At 53.1% G+C, this 20,896-nt stretch overlaps 1 protein-coding gene across 1 annotated transcript in view; it reads right to left on the bottom strand.

Moving 5' to 3' along the window:
* The window catches only part of jbug (filamin-type immunoglobulin domains fbug), a 183,161-nt gene that overhangs the window by 107,771 nt on the left and 54,494 nt on the right, over positions 1-20,896 (bottom strand). The window contains exon 3 of the mRNA XM_089544168.1: positions 642-831. Within this exon, the coding sequence (XP_089400294.1) occupies positions 642-831 (190 nt within the window). The remainder of the gene's footprint in view (positions 1-641; positions 832-20,896) is intronic.

Genomic DNA, 20,896 nt, shown 5'->3' with positions numbered 1-20,896 from the left:
GGGTGTCTGCGTGCGGACGCCGTCGGTACGCGGCAGCCGCGTCTTTTCGGCGGCAGCTGGTATCAAGGCCTGAACACGCTCCCCGATTTTCCTGCGTTCCCGAAAGGTGCTTGCAGCGGGCCGGCATCTCGTCGGCTTCTCGCAGCGAGACGCCACTTGTGCTGTTCTGCCTGATCTCTTCCTAGTTTTAAAGCCGATGTGAGCGTATGCGTGTGAGGGAGTCAAAACAAAGGCTTAACGCTGTCTCGAGACCCCAGTGGGGGGAGGGCGATCACTAACCACGTAGCTGAGTGCACAGAGCGAGCCGGCTTTCCCCACACAGTCCGGATACATGCATGGCCCTCAGTGGCCTTTCACTCGGATTGTTCAAACCGAGCAGAACGAGGATAAGGTCAGCGTCTGACATCGTCGCAGGGCCGATTCGGAGGGCGCGTGTTCGCGGCACGCCGAGAGGAACACCCTCATCGTTGGCGTACACTTTCTCCGACGTCTTCGGGCGCCATTGTTCGTCGATGGGGTCGCCGGCCATTGCACGGCAGACGACGTCCGACCGACCGGGAGAATGGCGACAATGGTGTCCGTCGGACCACGCAGTCCCCTCCCCAAAGGCTTTGAAATGGGTCGGAGTAAGAGGTCCCCACCTGAGGGCCATGCCGGAGTTCCAGTCGGTGGTGAAGTTGGCCACCTGCAGGTCCGGCAGCACGGCGCGCAGCCAGGCCAGCATGAGCTTCTTGGGCGGGAAGTTGGTTCGGCCGATCTGGTAGCGCAGGATCAGGGACCACACGAGGCCCAGGATGAGCTTCAGGTTGCCCTCCACGATGTCCGTGTTGCCTGCGAAGGAAGGTTGGGACAGTCGATATCAGTACTAAGAAACAAGCAAGGAGGGGGTTGCGAAACGAGAATCGGGTGGACAGGCAAAGAAAGCATTTCCCTGCGCTTTCTATCCGTACAGCAGGCTATACGGCGATGATCCGCGGATGAACTTCCGGCGAGTTACGACACGTGCACTCCTTTTTCATCCACTATGGCGCCTTCCGATCATGAACATGCCGCCGCTATTAATTTCACCTAACTTCCTGTAGGGATCGTCCATGTCGCTTCTTCATTCGGTTAAGGAATTTGACCGCAAGCAGTCGTTAAGGGTCCTTTCACACCAAGCCGTTACGATGCCGTGTTGCGTATCATCAAACCAATACTTCACGCTGCACTGGCACGAAATGCGCGTTGCATGCAGGATAGAATTCTATAGAGTGTCTTCTAAATGGGTATGCGACGACTTACAGCATCGCAAAGACGGAGCGAGGAAGCAGAGATTGGCGCCTCATTTCTTTTCCACGTTTATGGCGTCCTTCTGCGCAGCACGGCGCTCGCGAGGCCAGTTCCGTTTCACCGCAACCGCACACCTCAACACGCTCGTCAGCGAAAGTTGCCGTCTCGTTATTGCGGACGACTTTATCGGCCATTGTAAGGGGCAACGAATGGGCTCTGTGGCTACAGCATTTTCCTTTTTCCTGGGCCACTGCAGTGACGACAAAAAATAAAAAATAAAGGTGCACTTACGACTCCTTACGTGCGGAAATGCGAAAGCATTTCGATTTCTGTTGCCTCCTCAGTTACTTAGTGATGTAATTAATCATTGACGGTAATTAATAATTAGTTGATTAAATTAGCCAGCTAATTTACATTACTTAATTCGTCGTAATTTGTTTTATTAATTAGTAATCAATCAATTTCACTGTTATCCTGATCGCTCAATTCTGGAGGAATTACTAGTAATTCAATTTCGTGCATTATTCACATTAATTAACGAGATTAATTGCCTTATTATTTAACTAATTCGTTCATTTAGTCATTTAAACTTCCTATTCAATCATTGTTAATCATCAAGGCCGCCGCGGTGGCTCAGTGGTTATGGCGCTCGGAGGCTGACCCGAAAGACGCGGGTTCGATCCCGGTCGCGGCGGTCGAATTTCGATGGAGACGAAATTCTAGAGGCCCGTGTACTGTGCGATGTCAGTGCACGTTAAAGAACCCCAGGTGGTCGAAATTTCGGGAGCCCTTCCCTATACGCCGTCCCTCATAGCCTGAGTCGCTTTCGGACGTTAAACCCCAATAAACCAAACCAAACCATTATTAATCATTAGAAATAAAAATTACACTCTTACAGGGTGATCTGTCCACGCCACTCATGAGGCAAGATTTGCCTCATTCAGGACGAAGTCAGAGCGATAGCTGACTATGAATTTACTTGGCTGCATACACGTGGAGAAACAGAAACCGTTGGACGCGGAGCAGCTCGGAGCACATGTCGCGGTCGAGGAGCGCCGAGTGGCACGCTTGCTGACTGCACAAAAGCTGCACCTACCCTTAGCTCGTATAGATTCGCTACGCATGCATACGCCGCGGATCTTCCTGAAGCATAGCGCATGAGCGCCACACGCAACGCAGTGCCGTCTCGAATAAACAGAGGCGCCTTGTCGACCCGCTGAGCGACAGAGCATGTATAATTCAGATGCAGCCGACCTGCTTATCTGCGTACAGAATGGTCACCCTACATAATGATTCGTGCAGTGGCACTGATCACTGAACCTGATAGTGCCATGTGACGGACCACACGAAGCATATTAGAAGGTGAACCCACTTGCGTCGAAAGCGAGAAACGCTAAGGAGTTCTCGTATTACGCATAAAATGCTTTTAGCTCCTGTTTTCGGCAAATTAAGAAAAACATCGTCCGTAAGCCGAGAAAAACCTGAAGCCGGTGATGAAGACAAACATGAGGTCCAGCACGAAGCAGAACCTATCGGATGCATTCCGAAATTCTTCCGTTCGGATAGTATACAGCGGGGAAAAAAATAGCTGTGGTTCGAGCGAAAGCTCTGTTAAGGTAAGCACACGCCGCACGCTTTTATAAAGCGAACGGCGCGTCACGTGATTTCCGGAAGTTGCCAGAGCACCGTCGGCTCCGCATGCGCAGCGGTGGCGAGGTGCAGCGAGTCACGTGGCATGACGTCAGAGCCAAGCCTGCGCTCCTCCTGGTTTGAAGGTCAAATTTCATAGCCGCATGACCTTCAGCTTTGTACGGGTGGAGCTTTCGCACTAAAAAAAAAATTACGCGCGATTAAGCTTGGTTAGGCCAAATCCGAATGCGGTGCGCTAAAGCACTTCGGTTTTCACTTCGGTTTCAATGGGGGGGGAGGGGGGGGGGGGCTTAGTGCTGGCGGGCCAAAAATGGACTATTAAGCTCCACCTAAGGGTATGAGGCGATAGCGTTAATGCCCATATATGCGGAATTGATTAGTCTCTGCTTTACATTCATAGATCCCTGGTGGCCCCTAGATATACTGGAGCAGCGGTTAAGCGATGCCCCACTGCGGCCTTGCGGTGGCAAGTGCTGCCACCGATGGGGCTTGTGCGCCAGACAGTGGCGAAATCGGTGAGTGGTCTAGCAGACTAAGCCGCTATGGCGGAATTAGAACCAGCACCAGCGTAAACAGGACAGCTTCGTTTCCCGCTCCCTTAATTGCAAGCTACATGATCTGAATCGTCATTTTTCATCCATTCGTTCAGCGGTTCTAAATGCGGTTTGGTTTGGTTTGGTTTATGGGGTTTAACGTCCCAAAGCGACTAAGGCTATGAGAGACGCCGTAGTGGAGGGCTCCGGGAATTTCGACCACCTGGGGTTCTTTAACGTGCACTGACATCGCACAGTACACGGGCCTCGAATTGCTCGGAGCCAGTAGCGCCAGTTGAACCAAGAGACAGAAGGCTCGCCTATGTCTCCAACGGCGGCCGAAGGCCAAGGGAAAGTGCTATATGGCGCGTCGATGAGCTGCACAGCACGAAAAAGGATTCGACTGGATGAGAGACGCCGTAGTGGAGGTTCTTTTAACGTATGCGCGGACATCATGCAGCACACGGACAGCATACGGCCGCCGCGGATCGAACGCCATAGCCACCACGGCGGATAGCACGAAAAAGAGAAGGGGCTGAACGCTGCGGCCCATAAATCACCTAAACCGGCGAAGGAAGTCGGGCGCGCTGCCCATTGAAGAAAAGCGGCTGATGATCAGGGCTCCAGAAGCAGCGAAAGCAGCCCCGGCAGAGAGCGTTCGCTGCCCAGCGGCTGCCGCCTTCTATGACCTTTGCATCCATGCACTTCTCGCTTACGCGTATACTCTCGACGAGGCTGGCAGCAGGTTTTTCCAAAGCGACTGTTCCCAACCCCATTCATGCCGAGACGAAGGAAGGCAACTGGGAACAAGAAAGGGGCAACAATGAACAAACACCTCGAGAACAGCCGTCAAGCGGTAGTTCATTTCTGTGTCTTAGCGCAGAGCAAGCAAGGAGTTGATGGACTGAGAATGAACCGCGACTGCAGCGGCTACACGACAGAGGGCTGTCTAGCTGTGCTGCTGAGTCTTTAATCGGAAAGCATGCCACCGGGCGGTCTTTCGTCCGCTGATCGATGGCTATTCCTAACCGCTTTCTCGAAATGCTTCGTGTTCGCGTGGATGCATGTTATCGAGGGGGACTGCAGGCATCGCGAGCCCACGCCGAGTAACTCATGCAGTGAGTGGTAACCGGTGAGCACCGCCCCGGCAGCGTGGCTCGCAGTCAGTTCAGTTCGCCATTTCTGTACTTAGCAACCTGCAGCATAGAAAAAAAAGGTTTGCTTTTATTTGGTTTTATGGGGAAAGCGCGTCAGGCTATGAGGGAAGGCGCCGGAAAACTTTGACCGCCTCGGGTTCTTTAACCTGCACTGACATCGGACAGTACACTGGCCTCTAGCGTTTTGCCTCCACGGATGTCGAAGCATGCTGATGGCTTAGCTTGGCTAAACCTAGTGTGTACGCGAAAGCTTCTCACACGCTGCCGAACGGGTTGTCCGTGACTTCCCGGTGAAACTGCCTCGCTGCAGTCCGAAATTCACTGGGACGACTCAAGTCGGTTTCCGTCGGCTGTTGAGCAGATATCGAGGCGGCGGCGGCTTCGTTCGCGGCTCGTTGTTGTCACTTCTCCGCTTATTGTCGTCGTCGTTTTGCGATCTGTCCTTCCCGTTCTTCGGGCATCTCAGCCGTAGGCTTGGCCTTCCTCGCGTTGTCGGCCGGCCTTGTACCATGCTACGACTTCGGGATCCGTCGACGTAGCTTCTCGTAGCCTTTGCTGATGCCATACTGAGTACGTACAGTCGCGGGTAAAGAAGATTAGCACACATGACGGAACACCGGAGCGCCGGAATGACAACGCGTGGCGCTGTGGGTGGCGAAGAGGCTGATAGCGAGAGTGCCGGACCGTTCCCATTCTACAGTATTAGGGGGGTTCTGAGGACTGTCACGGACCAGCAAAATTACTGGCTAAAAGCAGCGCTATCATCTGTTGTTCTCGCGAGTTCCTTTTGACAGACCATCGGGGACATAAAAAAAAAGTAATAAAAAGAAGTCATCTTTGCTCATGATAACCGAGCCAAAATAAATGCCGCATGCACAGTCACGTAGGGTGGGCACTTCAACGCTCGGGCGGTGCACGCTTGATAAAGCTTACTTCTTGCCGTCCCCCCCAGGGTGCAAACATTTATTTATTTACTTATTACAGATACCTGCAGCGCCCGAGGGCATTATTGCAGGGGGGGGGGGGGGGGGCGGGGAATTACTTCTGCTCATTTGGCCGAAAGTACACATGATAACAGAAATACAATCACACAACTAATAGATGAGGACATGGAAACGGCCCCTTAGGCAGGTCTGCGAACCGCAGCGCCGCGTGGTGAGATATCCCAATTCTGATCGCCAGTGATCTGTGCAAATATTTTTTGCTCGGGACTGTACGCTTGCAATCTGCCTCTTCATCCATTGTACATCTGACAAGCGAGCGCACGCTCAACATCACACTGAGATTGCACTGAGGCGCATAGGTGAGTGATGACGCCCGGCGAACACCACAACCGGTTGCCATGGAAACGGCGCATGCGCAGATGTGGCCTAGCACCCGGCCCGGCAAAATGATCCGCAGCTAGCGTGGTGAAGCTTTTGCTTAAAAAAACACTGCGTCCAATGCATGACAAGTATCCACGATGCGCCCTTGAATTCTCTGTCTGCCCTCAAACGAACAGTGCACGAACAAAGAGGTCCTGAGCTAAACAATCATATGGTACCTACAACCGGCACCGCAAGAGTATTACTCCTTATATAATTAAAAAAAAAGAACTGAAACTGCTTTTCCTTGACAAAAATCCGTTCATATGATGGTGTATTTCTCGCATTCTGCTTATGTACGCCGTACGCTTCATTGGGCAACGCTTTTCTGCTCATATACTACACAATGCGCATTGTTTTTCTTCGTCATTTCCTTTACTTATGCAACGTTATTTTTTTTTCAGCTTTCTCAGGTGTGTGTACGTTCACTTATCACCGGTGTCTCATGTAGTTCAATTAGAATTCTTTGATTGTTTTGCTTTTATCAGTCGATCTCACTTTGTAAACGTTATTTCTGCATTGTGATTTGTGCTGTTGTTCTGATGTCGCTCTGCCATGCTTTTTTTTTTTCTCTCTTTTTTTTGTTCCTTGAATTTCTGTACTCTGGAGCTCCGTTTCATACATAGCAGTCAACGCAGCCAAGGCTGCGGCGCCTGTTCGCGCTCCTCGTCCGCATCGTAATGTAGTGCGTCAAAACTAAAAATAGTAATGAACTTAAAATTAAAGTAAATGTTGGTCGATATTGTAGTAAAATGATAAAAGTGTTTTATTTTGCAAAAAAAAAATTGTTTTTTAATGTTCTTCAAAACAGAGTGCCTTAGTTTATTGGGTTTTTTTCCGGCCCCTCCTGTATCAGGTTTTCGCAGCAAGGCCGGCCGGTCATGTCTGCTTTCGTCAACCTCTTCGTGCGCCCTCTTCATGAACCATGGCATGGAACCTCGTCGTCGGCTTCTCACAATAACAATGCCAACTGCAGCGGCAAGTGCGCTAATATACGACACCACTTGTGTCGTTCGATGGCCTGTGCAGCGGAATCTCTGCCCAGGGCCCAAATGCACAGCTTTCAACAATCCCCATCTCGCCACACTAGCTCACACCCATAACACACCGAATCCGACATCTAATACAAAACATTACTACGAAAGGAAGCACTTCAAAGAATTTTCCTTGTGACAACAGCTCGAAGAGGAGACCTCTCGAATCAGACGCCGTACCGATCAATGCCGGGTTGCCGCTAGCCGAGGCTGCTCCGAATAATCGACGCCGCACTGAATTCTATCACTACACAATTAATTATTCATTGTGTTTCATGCAAAAAAGTCACTGAACGCTCGAGAACAGCACTTCGCAATCACGTCCGTCGCCAATACACTATACAGCATTTTCCCTTCGAAACAAGTAAACAGCGCTGTGCTTTTAAAAGTAGACATTACAGTTTCACACTTTCGACTTTCTACCTAATGATTCTTTTAAGAAAAATAAAAAAATAAATAGAAAAAATCCAGCCAAGCCAGGAGTCGAACCTTGACCCCTTATAAAATGAACAGACAAGCGCGCGCTTCGTGCCACTCCGCCACGACGCGAGGCGGAAGGATACATTTCGATTGTTTTTGTGCAGCGGACTACTTTCGTACCTTTGGCAGCGTTAACTGCTATGTAGTACGATACTATGGAGGTATGAAACGGAATTTGCCCGCACTCCTTCACTTCATAAGTGTAATAAAGAATTTATTATTCATTATTATTTGCCGCCGCGGTGGCCCAGTGGTTATGGTGCTCGGCATGCTGACCCGAAAGACGCGGGTTCGATCCCGGCCGCGGCGGCTAGAATTTCTTTGGAGGAGAAATTCTAGAGGCCCGTGTACTGTGCGATGTCAGTGCACGTCAAAGAACCCCAGGTGGTCGAAATTTTCGGAGCCCTCCACTACGGCGTCTCTCATAGCCTTAGTCGCTTTGGGACGTTAAACCCGACAAACCATAAACCAAACCTATTCATTATTATTTTACTATCTGCGTGTAACTCGTGGGGCGGGTTGAAACGGCTTCAGGGGAGCCTATAGTACTTGTCCCGGTAGAGACCAAACCCATTACACAACCACAATTCAGTTTCCTTTTTCCCATCACTTATGCGGTCTGCCCCCGCTCACGAAGACTCCCGGCCGCGATGACATCACTCCCTCCCTCGTGCGAGTGCGTCCCCCGCTGTGACGTGGGCAGCGCGAGCACGCGCGGAGAGAGCAGACGGAGGAGGAATTCGATACCCCGCGCGCAAACAAAAGTTGCGGCATCGCGCCCATCCGTGTACGTCCGGCCAGAGCTGTGTGCCGATAGTCGCGCAATGACGACGCCCACAAAACGCCCAGCCGCGGCTCCTCCAAACGAATGAGTCACCCGACAGACACGGGATCTCCTAAGATTTCCGAGTGGACCCACGTTTAAGTCCACGCACAGGATCCTATACAGGCCGCAGAACTCACCGCCAGCACTAAAAACCACCACGCTGAACGGACGCAGAAGAAAGCTGCAGATTGTCGCGCCGCGTGTGGGGAGACGAGCCCGAAGCGCTTTTTTTTGCATTTGTCATACGGGCCGTGCAAGCGACATCGCCGCATAATGCGGAGCTTCGGAAGGTACCGATTAAACGCATTGCAGCGTAGTGATTTCTGCCCCACAGTACGCATATGCCCGTCACTTAATCAGCCCAAGTATAGCAAAACGCATGACGATTCTCACAACCGGCAGTGCTCTCTGGGGCTCCCTCTGTCACAATTATTTCCCCGACCTTCCCGCTGTACCTGCAAAATACAGCTGTTGCGTTCCGCACCTTCTAATATATCGATAGCACGAGAAACGCACTGATTTTCGCGCCTGGCGCGATAGCTATGAACGGCGTCACGATGGATTTCCGGCTGAAGCGACACGGCAGCTATCAAGGCCGAACCACACCGCAACAAAGTCGCCCGCAGTTTGCTCACACCGAACGTTGGGTTCTAATGCAAATATGCGAGCGCATGGAAGGAGACGGTGCACGGAGCTGCGGACTAGACGCAAGGGGCTCGAAATGGCGACACGCTCCGGAAACAATGGCCGGAAGGGGGTGCACAGCAATGGCCGCCGCATGCACACCCAGAGCTAGTGGGACACGCACGCATCTTTCGCGGCAACAATGGCGGTCAGCAAAACGCACAAATCGTGTCACGACTCCCACGGTCAGTGTGACACGCGCTCCGGCAGAAGAGGCCATTACGAAGCTCGAACAGCCGCTGAAGAGTTGCCGTTTTCTTGCACACCCCATTTTTTTTTCCTTCGTGAGCAACGCGTGCAGGTCGCCATCACGCTTCCATCGTGTACGCGCCGAATCGGCGAGTGACTGCGCGTGACTGCTCACATACTTTCTTGGCGTAGACGATGAACAAACTATCTTGGTATATACGCAAAGAGAAAAACAGGATGCACACAGACATACACAAACCTGGCGCGCGCATAACGCGTGAGCAGACGGAGTGAGAACGTTGAGTTTGAAATGCGGAAGCAGACGAAAACATCTTGCAGGCGTATCTAATGTCGCGCGCACGTAGCAGATGACGCTCATTTCTGCCCTCCGCGTCGCTTCCGGCGACGCTGATAGTGAACAACGCTGTAAGCGACGAAAGGTTCACGACGTACTCGTGGGCGTTCACGCCGCATTCTCCTTCTCGCATAGAAGCGCTTAGATGCCCTTGAAACGCATTCGCGCACAGTGCAAATACACTGGAAAGAAATGCGCATGGCGGCGTGACCCGAGAAGCAAGTGACTCCACGGAAGCGCCGATCGTCCTTCGGGTTGTGCAAGAGGGCACACGGCATGTAGCATTACACACTCGAGTGCCCTTGATCCAGATCTATCCGAGGAATGTACTACATCCCGTGTGCGACCGGGAGGTCGAACCTGTTTGTGCCGCTGCCCCCTGCGTCGGCAGTTTCCAAAGAGAAAAGGCAGAAAAAAAAAAAAAGGAAAGAGGCGGGATATTATATATACTTGACAAGCAAGAAAAACACGTGGCGTTTGAAGCACCAGCGCCGAAGTAAGAGGAACCGCACAAGACGAAGCTCGGGCTCAGCAACGCTGGCCCATCCGTGCACAGAGGAGCAACGTCTCAGTAAAGATTGTGACCGTCGACTTTAATTATCCGATTTATACTTGGTGGAGGTGCCGGCAGCACTCTGGAGCTCCGCAGTCGCACCTTACGTGGCTCTACCACGACGATCGACCCAACCTGGCCAGCCAGTTCCGCTACTGTGCGGCAGGGCGCGACACGTCAGCAGCATGGACGGCACCGATGACTGGCTGGCTTCCTACGAGCGCCGATAACAAACAGAACGATGGCGTTGAGCTCGCTAAATTCTTCTTTTACTTAACCGATGTCGTGGTTGTGAAGCCACGAAACAGATTTTTCTACCTGCCTGGGGCGGCCCTCGAGGTCCTCGGCCGCCCCGCTGTCTGGAAACTTCGCGCCGAACCACGACTGCGCAGCCGGGCCCAGCAGATTACATCGCATATTTCGTCGCCTTGTGGAGGCGCCAGAATCTATCTATGAGTGACGCTGACAAAATCAAGCACATTGTCAAGGGGACTGAGGATGACGCGTTTCAAATGTCGATCTCCAAAAATCCCCACACCGTGTCTGACGTCATCTCTTTGTGCCAGAGGTATGACGAGCTCAGAAAACAGCGTGTTGGCACACGCACTACCAGTTGCCCGGACAACGTACTTTCAAACTTGGCTTTTGGCGGTGCTCACGAACAGCCGACACTTCTTCAGCGGAGACCCAGGGCCTGCGTGGCTCTAATCCTCTTGCAGAATAATTTTTTTTTACCGCCACCACCTTCTTCAGCACATCCAGCAGTTTGTGGTGGAGGAGGTCGCCCGCCAATTATCCTTGGTTACCTGCCCCCTGTCGCCCTCTCTTGAGCGTGTCGTCAGGAGCAAGGTCCTGCAAACCGCCAATCCAAACCCCCTGGTGACTTCTCCGCCGAAGCTGCGGTCCGGCCAAGGCCCACTGTTCTTGCACCGTCTTTCCTCGGCCGCCTACGATGCCACCAGCTCACGATGCTCTGCTCCGCACCGCATGAATCAAGCAAGACAACCGCCCAATTTGCTATGCCTGCTGGCAATGTAGCCTGGACCCCGTCTTCACGGCGCGCGCCGGCGTACGACATCTTCTCTTACACACGAGGCAAGAAAAGATCCGACTTTGCTTTGCCAGCACCGACCAACCACTACGCTGTCCATGTGACACGAACTACCAAGAACGCTATACTGACTGTCAGCGTGGTGTGGTGCGCCGCTATCGTGTGGGAAAACTTACGTTGGGCAAACGGGCCGCTATTTGAACACTAGACTAGGCGAGCACGCCAGATTGCTAAAAGCGCAGCGATCTAACCGTACACTGCAAGAATTGCTCTTCAAAAAATGGCTGTGGCTCAGCTCGGCTGAGTCAGATTATACGGAGCGAAAGGCAACCGAACCAGTGGCCGATGTCGACGCGGAGACGCCCACTTAGTCAACCAATACACGCGTCTTGCACAGACTACGTCCGGTCGCCTCCTCTTGGACCGGCAGCACATCAAACACGACTGCCACACGGGGGAAAGGGAGAGAGTGCCAGAACCCTGGAGACGTGCCCTCCGGGTCCGACCCGTACCCCGTAACACGTCCAGAGAGGATCATAGCTGTCGTCGCCAGGCGCGCGCGGGAGCGTTGGCGCGATACTGCGGTCACCAACAACACGTGTTTTACGTGGACGTTGCCGGCCCACACCACGGGGGGTGGTACACGGCCGCAGTCGCACACAACACAAACACAGTTAACGGGCTCACTTTCAAAGCCTACAGCGCAACACACGCGGAGGAGATAGCCATTGCTCTGGCTCTCACTAATCCCAAGTCGAAACACATCATCACCGACTCGCGAGGAGCCTGTTGGAACTATGAGTGGGGATGGGCTCCCCCGCTTGCCCTTCCGCATACTGCAACCTAGCTGCCGATGCGAGCTCCAGCTCCGCGTAACCTGATTCAGGCCTCCGGCCACCAGGGGCTCCAGGGAAACGAAAAGACCGATCAGGCCGCCCGAGGACTCTCCCCAGGCTATCTCCCTGTAATTGGAAGCCTACAGCCAACCAGACAATCTTGCCCTTACATTCAAACACATCATCGATTACTACAAGGAGGAACAGCAGCGCTACGCGGCCCTTTGCAAGGGACTGGATAACGCTGACGAACGCCTCCTCATCAGAATTCTCGCCAGCACTGTTCTGTGCACGGCAGTGCTTAAGCTTTTCTACACATCCTTTGACGGCGCGTGCCAGCTCTATGGCGAGGTGGCTGACACCTTCCACATGACTTGATGACCTTGCGGTACTTGCCCGCGCAGCCAGGCGCCCCGGTGGGATGGCTGCCTCCGCAGATGAGGCAGCACGGGGAGCACTGATGTTCTGCTGGGCCGCCGTCAGGAGCAGCAGGAACCTGAGCCCCGCAGCGTTCATAGCGCCCAGGCTGCGGCCGTGGGCAGGCGTCGGCCCGATGCCCCACCGTGCCACAGCGTGGGCAGGCAGGGATCGTTTTCTTATAGAAGCGGACGGGGTGACGCTCGCAACCATAGAGCACGGTCCGCGGCACCCATGTCCCCACAAAGGTGATCACAGCAGTCTGTGTTTTACCCAGTTTCCGCACAGATATCACATTGGGGTCCTCACTCAGTTTCTTCCTCACGGTTTCGGACGTCTCGTCCGGGGAGACTGTAACGACGCCCTTGCAGAAGTCTCCGGAAAGCTTGGGGTGGCCCCGGAACAGTATCTTGCGGCCTCCTACTGGCAGCATGATGTCCCGGAGCAGCTTCTCCGCAGCTTCGACAGATTGCAGAGTGCACACGAGAAGGTTCTGGTCCCACACGGGCCACACAGCAAGTCCCACACTTGCCGCGTCCCCGAGGATGCTGCGAACGGCAGCGCCGGCTTCGCCAGGACCTAAGGTAGCCTTTAGGTCGATGGTGTCGCGTGGCTTGAGCACCACGATAATTTCTTCTTTGCCGATGCGGGGCGTGTACTGTGGCCTCCATCGGGGCTGTTTGGCTTGTTGCGCATCAGCGCGCGATGCGTTCGCACCCTGCATATGCGCAGAGCACCCCGCCACCCTTTGCTGGCCGGCGTTCGAGTTGGCGTTCCTGGGGGTCTTCGTCTTCTTTCTTCCGCGCCATACGCGAACCATATCTTGAAGATATTCCTCTTCGCTGGGAAGAGGCTCCTCAAGTTGCACGGTTTCCATATTGACGATCCTGAGGGAGGTTGGATCGTAGCAGGTGACTTGGCCTGGGACCGCCATAGCCGGGGAATCCCCGAACGCGGCCGGTGCAGGCCTTGCCACCGTTAGGCTTAGCGCCGCAGAGGCGTGGCGGTCTTCAAGGCTCTGAAAATTCAACAAAATTGAGCGCACCTTGGCAAATGTGGTATCCAAGGATGCCGCCTAGCTTGCTGGAAACGATGATTCCAAGCTTGCTTGTGAAAAAAGTTGAGGATCGCAAATAGCAGCGATCATTGGCAGAGCCGACGTGGCGTGCGACCGCTCCCGCTGCCGACCTGCGGCTTATCCAATGTGCTCCCGCCAAATCAGAGCTTCTACATGTCAGGACAAACCACAAGGACAACACGTCTCTACACATATCTCTGTCGGGCGGTCCCATCAGAGAAGTGGCAGAGCTCCGAATCCTGGGTCTGTTCATCAATAACAAACTTAGGCCGGACTCTACTATAGCGAAACTCAAGAGCATAGGTGAACAGGTAGGGCGCATGATCCACCGTGTTTCCAACAAGCGGGGTGGTCTGCGGGGCAGGGACGCGCTACTGCTCGCCTATGCCTTCGTGACCAGCCGGATCCTCTACGCCGTGCCGTACCTACGCACCACCAAACAAGACGAGCGCATTGACGCCATCATCAGGAAGGCAACAAAGCGAGCACTGGACCTCCCGGTGGCTACCTCCAACGCTAAACTGAAGGCGTTGGGAGTGGTAAACTCCTATCAGGAGTTGCGGGAGGCCCACCTCGTGAACCAATATACGCGGCTATCGCAGACGGTGCCTGGGCGCCGCCTGCTAAACCGCTTACACATCCAACACACATGCATACCAGAGGGGACGGAGAACATCCCGGTGCTGTGGCGCCACATGCTCTTGGTGGCTCCGCTCCCGCGTAACATGGACATGGCTTCACATGAAGGCAGACGACAAGCGCGGGTTCGCACGCTTGAGAGGCAATATGGCTATAAAGAGGGCGTCTATTACGTGGACATCACAGGGCCGTCGCCCGCGGGATTCTTCACGGCTGCCGTAGTCCACCGGGGAATGAATGTCGATGGGCTATCTTTTCGGGCCCCAAATTCAACACGAGCGGAGGAAGTCGCAATAGCTCTCGCTGCCGCCGATCCAAAATCGAAAACGGTTATCACAGACTCTCGCCGGGCCTGTGAACATTGCCTTGCAGGCGAAATATCACCTCTTGCCTCGCAAATTCTAAGACGCGCTCTCGCCGATCCAACTCGCACAAAAGTGATCTGGGCTCCTGGCCACCAGGGTCTACGAGGCAATGAGGCCGCTGATGCGGCCGCCCGAGCGCTCACACACCGGGCTCCTCATCCTAGCTCTCATGGCTCAGAAGCTCATAAACCGCTTCTGCGGTTCCGCGAAATCCTAATTTATTATTGCGACAGCCACCGTCTCTACCCGGCACCTGCCAAGGGGCTGAGTAAGGCGGAGGAGCGAACTCTGCGGCGCCTGCAGACAGGAACCCTTCTCTGTCCTGCAATAGCAAAACACTTCGATCCGAACACAGATGGGCGCTGCCCGCACTGTGGAGAGATCTGCGATATCTTTCACACGGTGTGGGCATGTACTCAGAATCCTCACCTTCCCCCCCTCCCCCACCCCCACCCGAGAGGCATGGGAGACTGCCTTCCTCAACTGCTCCACACTGGAGTCCCAAAGGGCTCTGGTCAAGCGGGCGCGAGACGGGGCCTCGTCGTGAGGTGTCCCGGACTAAGGATACCGACCGTGCAGCAGGGTTTTTTTTTTTTTTACCCTCAAGCTCTCTTTGATTAAAGTTTTTCACCACCACCACCACCACCACATGACTTGGGCGTGCCCAAATCGCTGTTTTTTTTTTTTTTTAGGGAGGAGGGAATACCAGGGAGGGCTAACTAAATGATTACTGTGTACTGTCGACGGCAGCAGACGAGCAGAGGACAAAGGCTTATCCAACCATGCCAATGCTAAGAAATCAGAATTTGGTGCATGCATGCTCGTCGTTCATCCATAAAATGAAAGGTTCGACATCAACGTCGCCACTGCGTAGTCAAATTAGTACACGGCTCAAACTCTGATAATTTTTCTGTGAAAAGCTATTCAAGGGAGCTGGTCAGGACCAAACAAAACAGGGCGGCTACTAAGACCTTCCAGCGTCAGCCGAAACTAGTCTGCCAAGAGCAATTCAAAGCGGAAAGCGTTTTATAGGAACCTACTTATAAAGCTCAGGGATAGAGTCCTGGACAGATGTTCGATGTTTCGAAACATTCATCGAAGTTCCATCATTGAGCTCGTAACGCACAAATTATAAAAACTATGGACCTGCCCCTTGACATCCGGCCGCCAGCGCTTCTCGGCGATCTAGAAGGGCCCTAATGAGCTCCCATCCGTATTCACTATCGGCAAAGCTGATCTGAAAAAACATCGAGGTCGCATGCAGCAAATCGGCAATAGTTTGTCATCCTATCTTCAGAGGCCGCCGACGGACAGATCTGGGGTCAAAAGATGCTGAAGTTCATGCGAAGCATGGCTGAAGTTTTTTTTTTTTACTTATAATATGCACTTCTAGCTAGCTAAAAAGGTAGAGGCTATTAGTGAAGCTATTCGAATCGATTCAAACGTCGACTACAGTCGCCCCCTACGCGACTCCGAAACTCGTCACTAGCACGCGCCTGGAGAATTGCTAAAACGTACCACGTACCAACGACGACCACCCGTCTGCCGCAGCCCTCTTCTTCCGCAGGCAGCCCGCGACAGTCATCTGTTGTGCACACATGGCGCGCAGCAGACGACCATATACCTGGAGCAGGCGCACAAAAGGAAGCAGCAGACGACAACGCCGTGGTCTCGCGTCAAGCAGACGTCGCGATGCGCTGCGCGCGCCTTCCGGTTCTTAACTGTGGATTCCCGCCGCCGTATCTCGCGCACGAATCGTTACCGCCGCGGCGACGTCTCGGCCGAGTAGCCGGAGGGCTTCGCCTTCCCCACCCCCTCCTCCTTTATATACGCCACACACACACACACACGTCCACACAAATACACCGCGGGCGGCTTCTGCTTGTTCTGCACACACGGCGCGCCGCCCATTCGGTCGGTCGCTGGTCGCCGTATCTCTGTTCCGGGTTTTGAGACAGAAACGCAGGACGTCCTCGAGAGGTATGCGAGACGCTCGCTTAATTCCGCAGATTCACGGACACGACCTCGTGACGTCGAAACGGCGGCCGCTACTGCTGCTGGTGTACAGTGCAGCTTCGCTCGGCCAGCTTTGGGATTCGCTAATCCGCGTCCGTGAATGGTGCCGTGCGCCGCTGGCATTGGCTTCCTCGCGGAAGGTTGGAGGAAGCCCATACCAGGTGTATGCTCGCTCGGAAGAAAAAAAGGAAACAAATTGCGTGCAGGCGCCGCGAATCCACAGGAGTCCACTTCCGCGTGTCTCGCTGTCGCACGAGACCGAATGCCGCCAGCGTGCAAACGCGATTGTTCGCGCGGACGTTGGAGAGCGGTCGAGAGTCGCCGAGCCCCATTCATTTTAGAATGCCTGCCGCAGATAACGACACTGGTTCCCGCAGGCGGTCGCGTACGGTACACTACGGTTACAGCGTAAGCTCGATGTATCCGTAAACAATTATGCGCACGTAGTTTTTCTTTTTAGCGACGCAAGCGTCCTGTGAACAGCGAAAACGTTGAAACAAACAGGTCTATCACCGCGCCTTGGCCTGCAACCGGCCGTTCACATATGCGGGCAGAGGCGAATGTTTGATAACTACTTGACGCCAGGTTAGGTAAAGCACTGTAACAGCTGGAACTAAGTCGAAGCTTATCTCGAAGTGCGCATTTCGGGAGGAGGAAGAAAGGCAAGTTGCCTGACGCGAATGTCACGTAAGCATCGCATGGGCCGGATAATGGAAATTTGAAAATTGTTTTTTGAGGAAAGGAAACAACAAATTCTAGAGGCCTGTGTACTGTGCGATGTCAGTGCACGTTAAAGAACCCCAGGTGGTCGAAATTTCCGGAGCCCTCCTCTACGGCGTCTCTCATAGCCTGAGTTGCTTCGGGACATTAAAGCTCAAAAACCAAACCACTGATCCACAGCGGCGGGTCCGGATAAAGGGCTGGCATTGGTTTGGCATGTATACATCGTCGCGCACGAAAATGAGGACAATAGACTCACCGGTTACCAATAAGGGACAGGACGGGAAAACTGTCCAGCGGACAGCCGAACTTCTAAAGAACACAACGTCAGATTTAAAGCTATGCGCTTCCAGATTCATAGATGGTTTGCTCTGTGTATATATCCTAACGAGCCTCGTACGTGCATTAAAAGGTTTTACTGATTGTTTGAACAACAGTTATTTCAACCAGAAAAGGCGTTGCTACCCGGCCTGGGAGACGGGGAGTTGGATGGTGGCGCTCTGGAGCTCAGGGTCCGGGCTTCTCTACTATCAATATGTTTGCCCGCCCCGGGAGAATTTGGTCACTCCCAAATTATGTGGTCGATGGTCCCTCTCGCCCCACAGTGCGTGGATCTTTCATGCGACCTCAGCTCTGGCTGCGCCTATACCGGGTTCATAAATGTATGAGTTTGTAGCCGCCTCCAAGCGAGAGCTTCTCCATTATTTAACTTTAATTGGTGAGGGTACGAGCCTACGTCCCAATTTGTAATGGTCAATAATTTCCCCGTAATTTTGCAAACCCTCCTCTATCCCCCAGAGCTCGGGGGGCTTACCCGGAAGTAGAGAACTCTCGTGAGCCGCCTCGCTACCGGGGATGGCGGCGTGTGCGGGTGTCCAAATTAACGAAATTTTCCTATCCAGCGGTGGTTGCCTAAGAATCTCGGCCGCTTCAGGCGAGATCCTGCCTCTTCTAAAATTCTCTACGGCAGTCTTGCTGTCGCTTAATACGAATTTTCATTTTGTTTCTACGCAGGTGAGCGCTATAGCAACTTCCTGCGCAGTCTCTATGTTGCGCCCCCGGATGGCTGCCGCGGAGACTGGCGCCCCTCGGCCGCTGACGACTGAAGCTACTGCCACCTACCGCATCAAAATACGCTACGTCTGCTTTCTCCATAATACCGAACCTCGGCTCTCTTGGCCCTGCGTTATACGTTGAACTCCGGGTGCATATTTTTCGGGAAAGGGGGCCACCAAGGCGTTCCTTCGCTCCCTGTTGATTTCAACTTTCATTTTAGTTTCTCTTTCGGGATTTATTCCAACTTTTGCTAGGATTACCCTGCCTGCTTCCACTGTGCGCAGTCTTTCAATATGAAAGGCGCGCACCGCCTCCACTAGTTCTGTCCACATGTCACGTACCCCCAGCCGAAGCAGTCGCTCTGTCGAGGTACCCACGGTTAGCCCTAGTGGTTTTTTTAATGCGCTTCCGAATGAGGGCATATATTTCCTCCCTCTTTACGACTTTTATTTCTAAGTAGGGCGTCACGTAACTAATTATACTAATTACGTACGCCTCTATTAGCCTCAGCAAGTTCCCCTCTCTAAATCCCCTACCTTTAACCCCGATTCGTCTTATGAGGCATAGAGTTTACATCGCGTAATGCTCCAACTTGGTAAGGACCTCCCGGTTGTATGTGTGGGATTGGATGATTAAACCCAAGATCCTTACTTCATTCACCTTTGGCACCTGCATATCCGCCACCTTAATTTTAGTATCCCCGTGTTCTTTGCCCAAGATGTGTTACGGGTTGTACAAAAAAAAGTTCCCACTAGTGCGGCGAACACGCGAGCCCCCTTTCGGCTGCATACTGGACAGTGATGTCGGCTGCGGCCTGTAACCGCTCTTCTGTGAGTGGAGATTGATAATATGTGGCAATATATTCGCAAGCTCTCTTCCCCACACCGAGCTCGTTCAGTCCGTTGAGGATCGCCTCATGTCGACATTTTCAGGCGCTCTGGTGAGGTATAGGCACAAAATCACTTTCGCGTCTTTGGAGCGCGAGTATGATGTCGTGTTTAAGTGGGAGCATCACGTCCTGCGTGCGCAAGTGTGGCCGGAAACCCACAACCTCGAGCGGCCGCAGGTTGTTTTCCTCCAAAAGCCCGTCAGCCTCGTTTGCACAACGTGCTCCATCAATATCCCTAAGCGTGACGCAAGGGAAATAGGCCGTAGATTATCTAGCTGCGGAAGTTTGCCCGACTTCGGTATGCGTATAATGTTGGCTGTCTTCAATTACTCGGGTAGCTTCCTTTATTCCAAACTTCTCCGATATATTCGGTTAAAAAAAGTAATGGATTCACCGTCTAAATTCCTTAGCATCTTATTCGTGACTCCGTCAGGGCCCGAAGGCGATTTTGTCTTTAGTCTGACAATTTTTGCCCGTATCTCCGCCTCTGTGATGGGGGCGTCTAGCGCCTTATTCGACGCCCCATCATAGTCCTGGAGGGGGAAAGGTAGGCGTCCCAACGTACGTTTTTACCAATTTGTCCATAAACTCCGCGTCGTCTCCCTCAGACGCGTATCTGGTCTTTGCTGATTTAATTCCTGACCGTGCTTCCGATCTTGTCGGGCGCAGCACAAGCCGGAGCATGCTCCACATCTTGGACAGATTCATGTCTCCCCCCATTTCGTCACATCTGGCTCGCATAATTTAAACGCGTAGTCCTCGTTGCATGAAGCCGAAAGAGAAACAAAATAACCGCTATCACCACATACCGGAGAGCATTCACCGGACGCCTCGTGCGCACGCGCAGTGTCATGTGTGGAGCACGTGCGCATTCGGTAAGCCGTCTCCGGCACGAGTGCAGCAGGGAAACTATCACAGCTCGTCACACGGCCGTTACACAAGGACAGTGTGCAAGCAGGGAGGATGCGGGTTGCCTTTTCATAATGATTTGCATTTGCACCTCCGTTGCCACCTAGCGGGGCTAAATACAAAACGGCGCGACCACTTGTGTGGATTTCACCAAGACAATGACACAAGCAGCTGCAGCTAGTTGAAGTGGCGCGCACCTCCTCTTCGCTCATAATACACACAAGCGTACAGCCTCTCCTCAATATAGGGGAGATAAGCTGAGGGAACACTGCAACGGCGACGAAGCAGCCAATTACGTAATTATACGCGGTACTCAACAGCACAGCTATTTATGCGCTGGGTTGCATGAGAGGACGCAACAAGTGCTGGTCGGCTAGCTCGAAGGGCATTTATGAAAAACAGGGAAGCAAAAACCGGGTAGCCCAGTGACGCAGAGGGGAACGCGTACAGCGCGGCACGTAAATTATGCGGCATCATCCCGCGCATGAACACGACAGGAGTTACGTAACCTCGATATGTTACGTGCAGTTCCGCGCCGTAGTACAGCGCATGCGCCAAAGAACTTTCACGAGAGGCGAAGTTCTTTTGACGTAAAACAGCGCTAACACAAATCAGCCGGAGGAGGACGCCCAACAAAGGCTGTTCTCCGCCCCCATTCGAGAACCATGGCCCGAATCCAACGCGCTATAACTTGTGCTCGGAGGCCCAACTCCAGAAGAAGAAGGCCGATCCAATCTTACGAATGTTTTGCACCGCGTAGCAGCACACAACAAACACAAAAGCGCAGGGGTAAAAATCGCGCAGCTCACAATTTCGTAAGTGCGTA

Source organism: Amblyomma mixtum, chromosome 5 (assembly GCF_055824585.1).
Source record: "Amblyomma mixtum isolate Tamu chromosome 5, ASM5582458v1, whole genome shotgun sequence".
NCBI classification, from domain to species: Eukaryota; Metazoa; Arthropoda; class Arachnida; order Ixodida; family Ixodidae; genus Amblyomma; species Amblyomma mixtum.
Note: the sequence above shows the minus strand (reverse complement) of the source record. Positions and strands in the feature narration are given on the sequence as shown.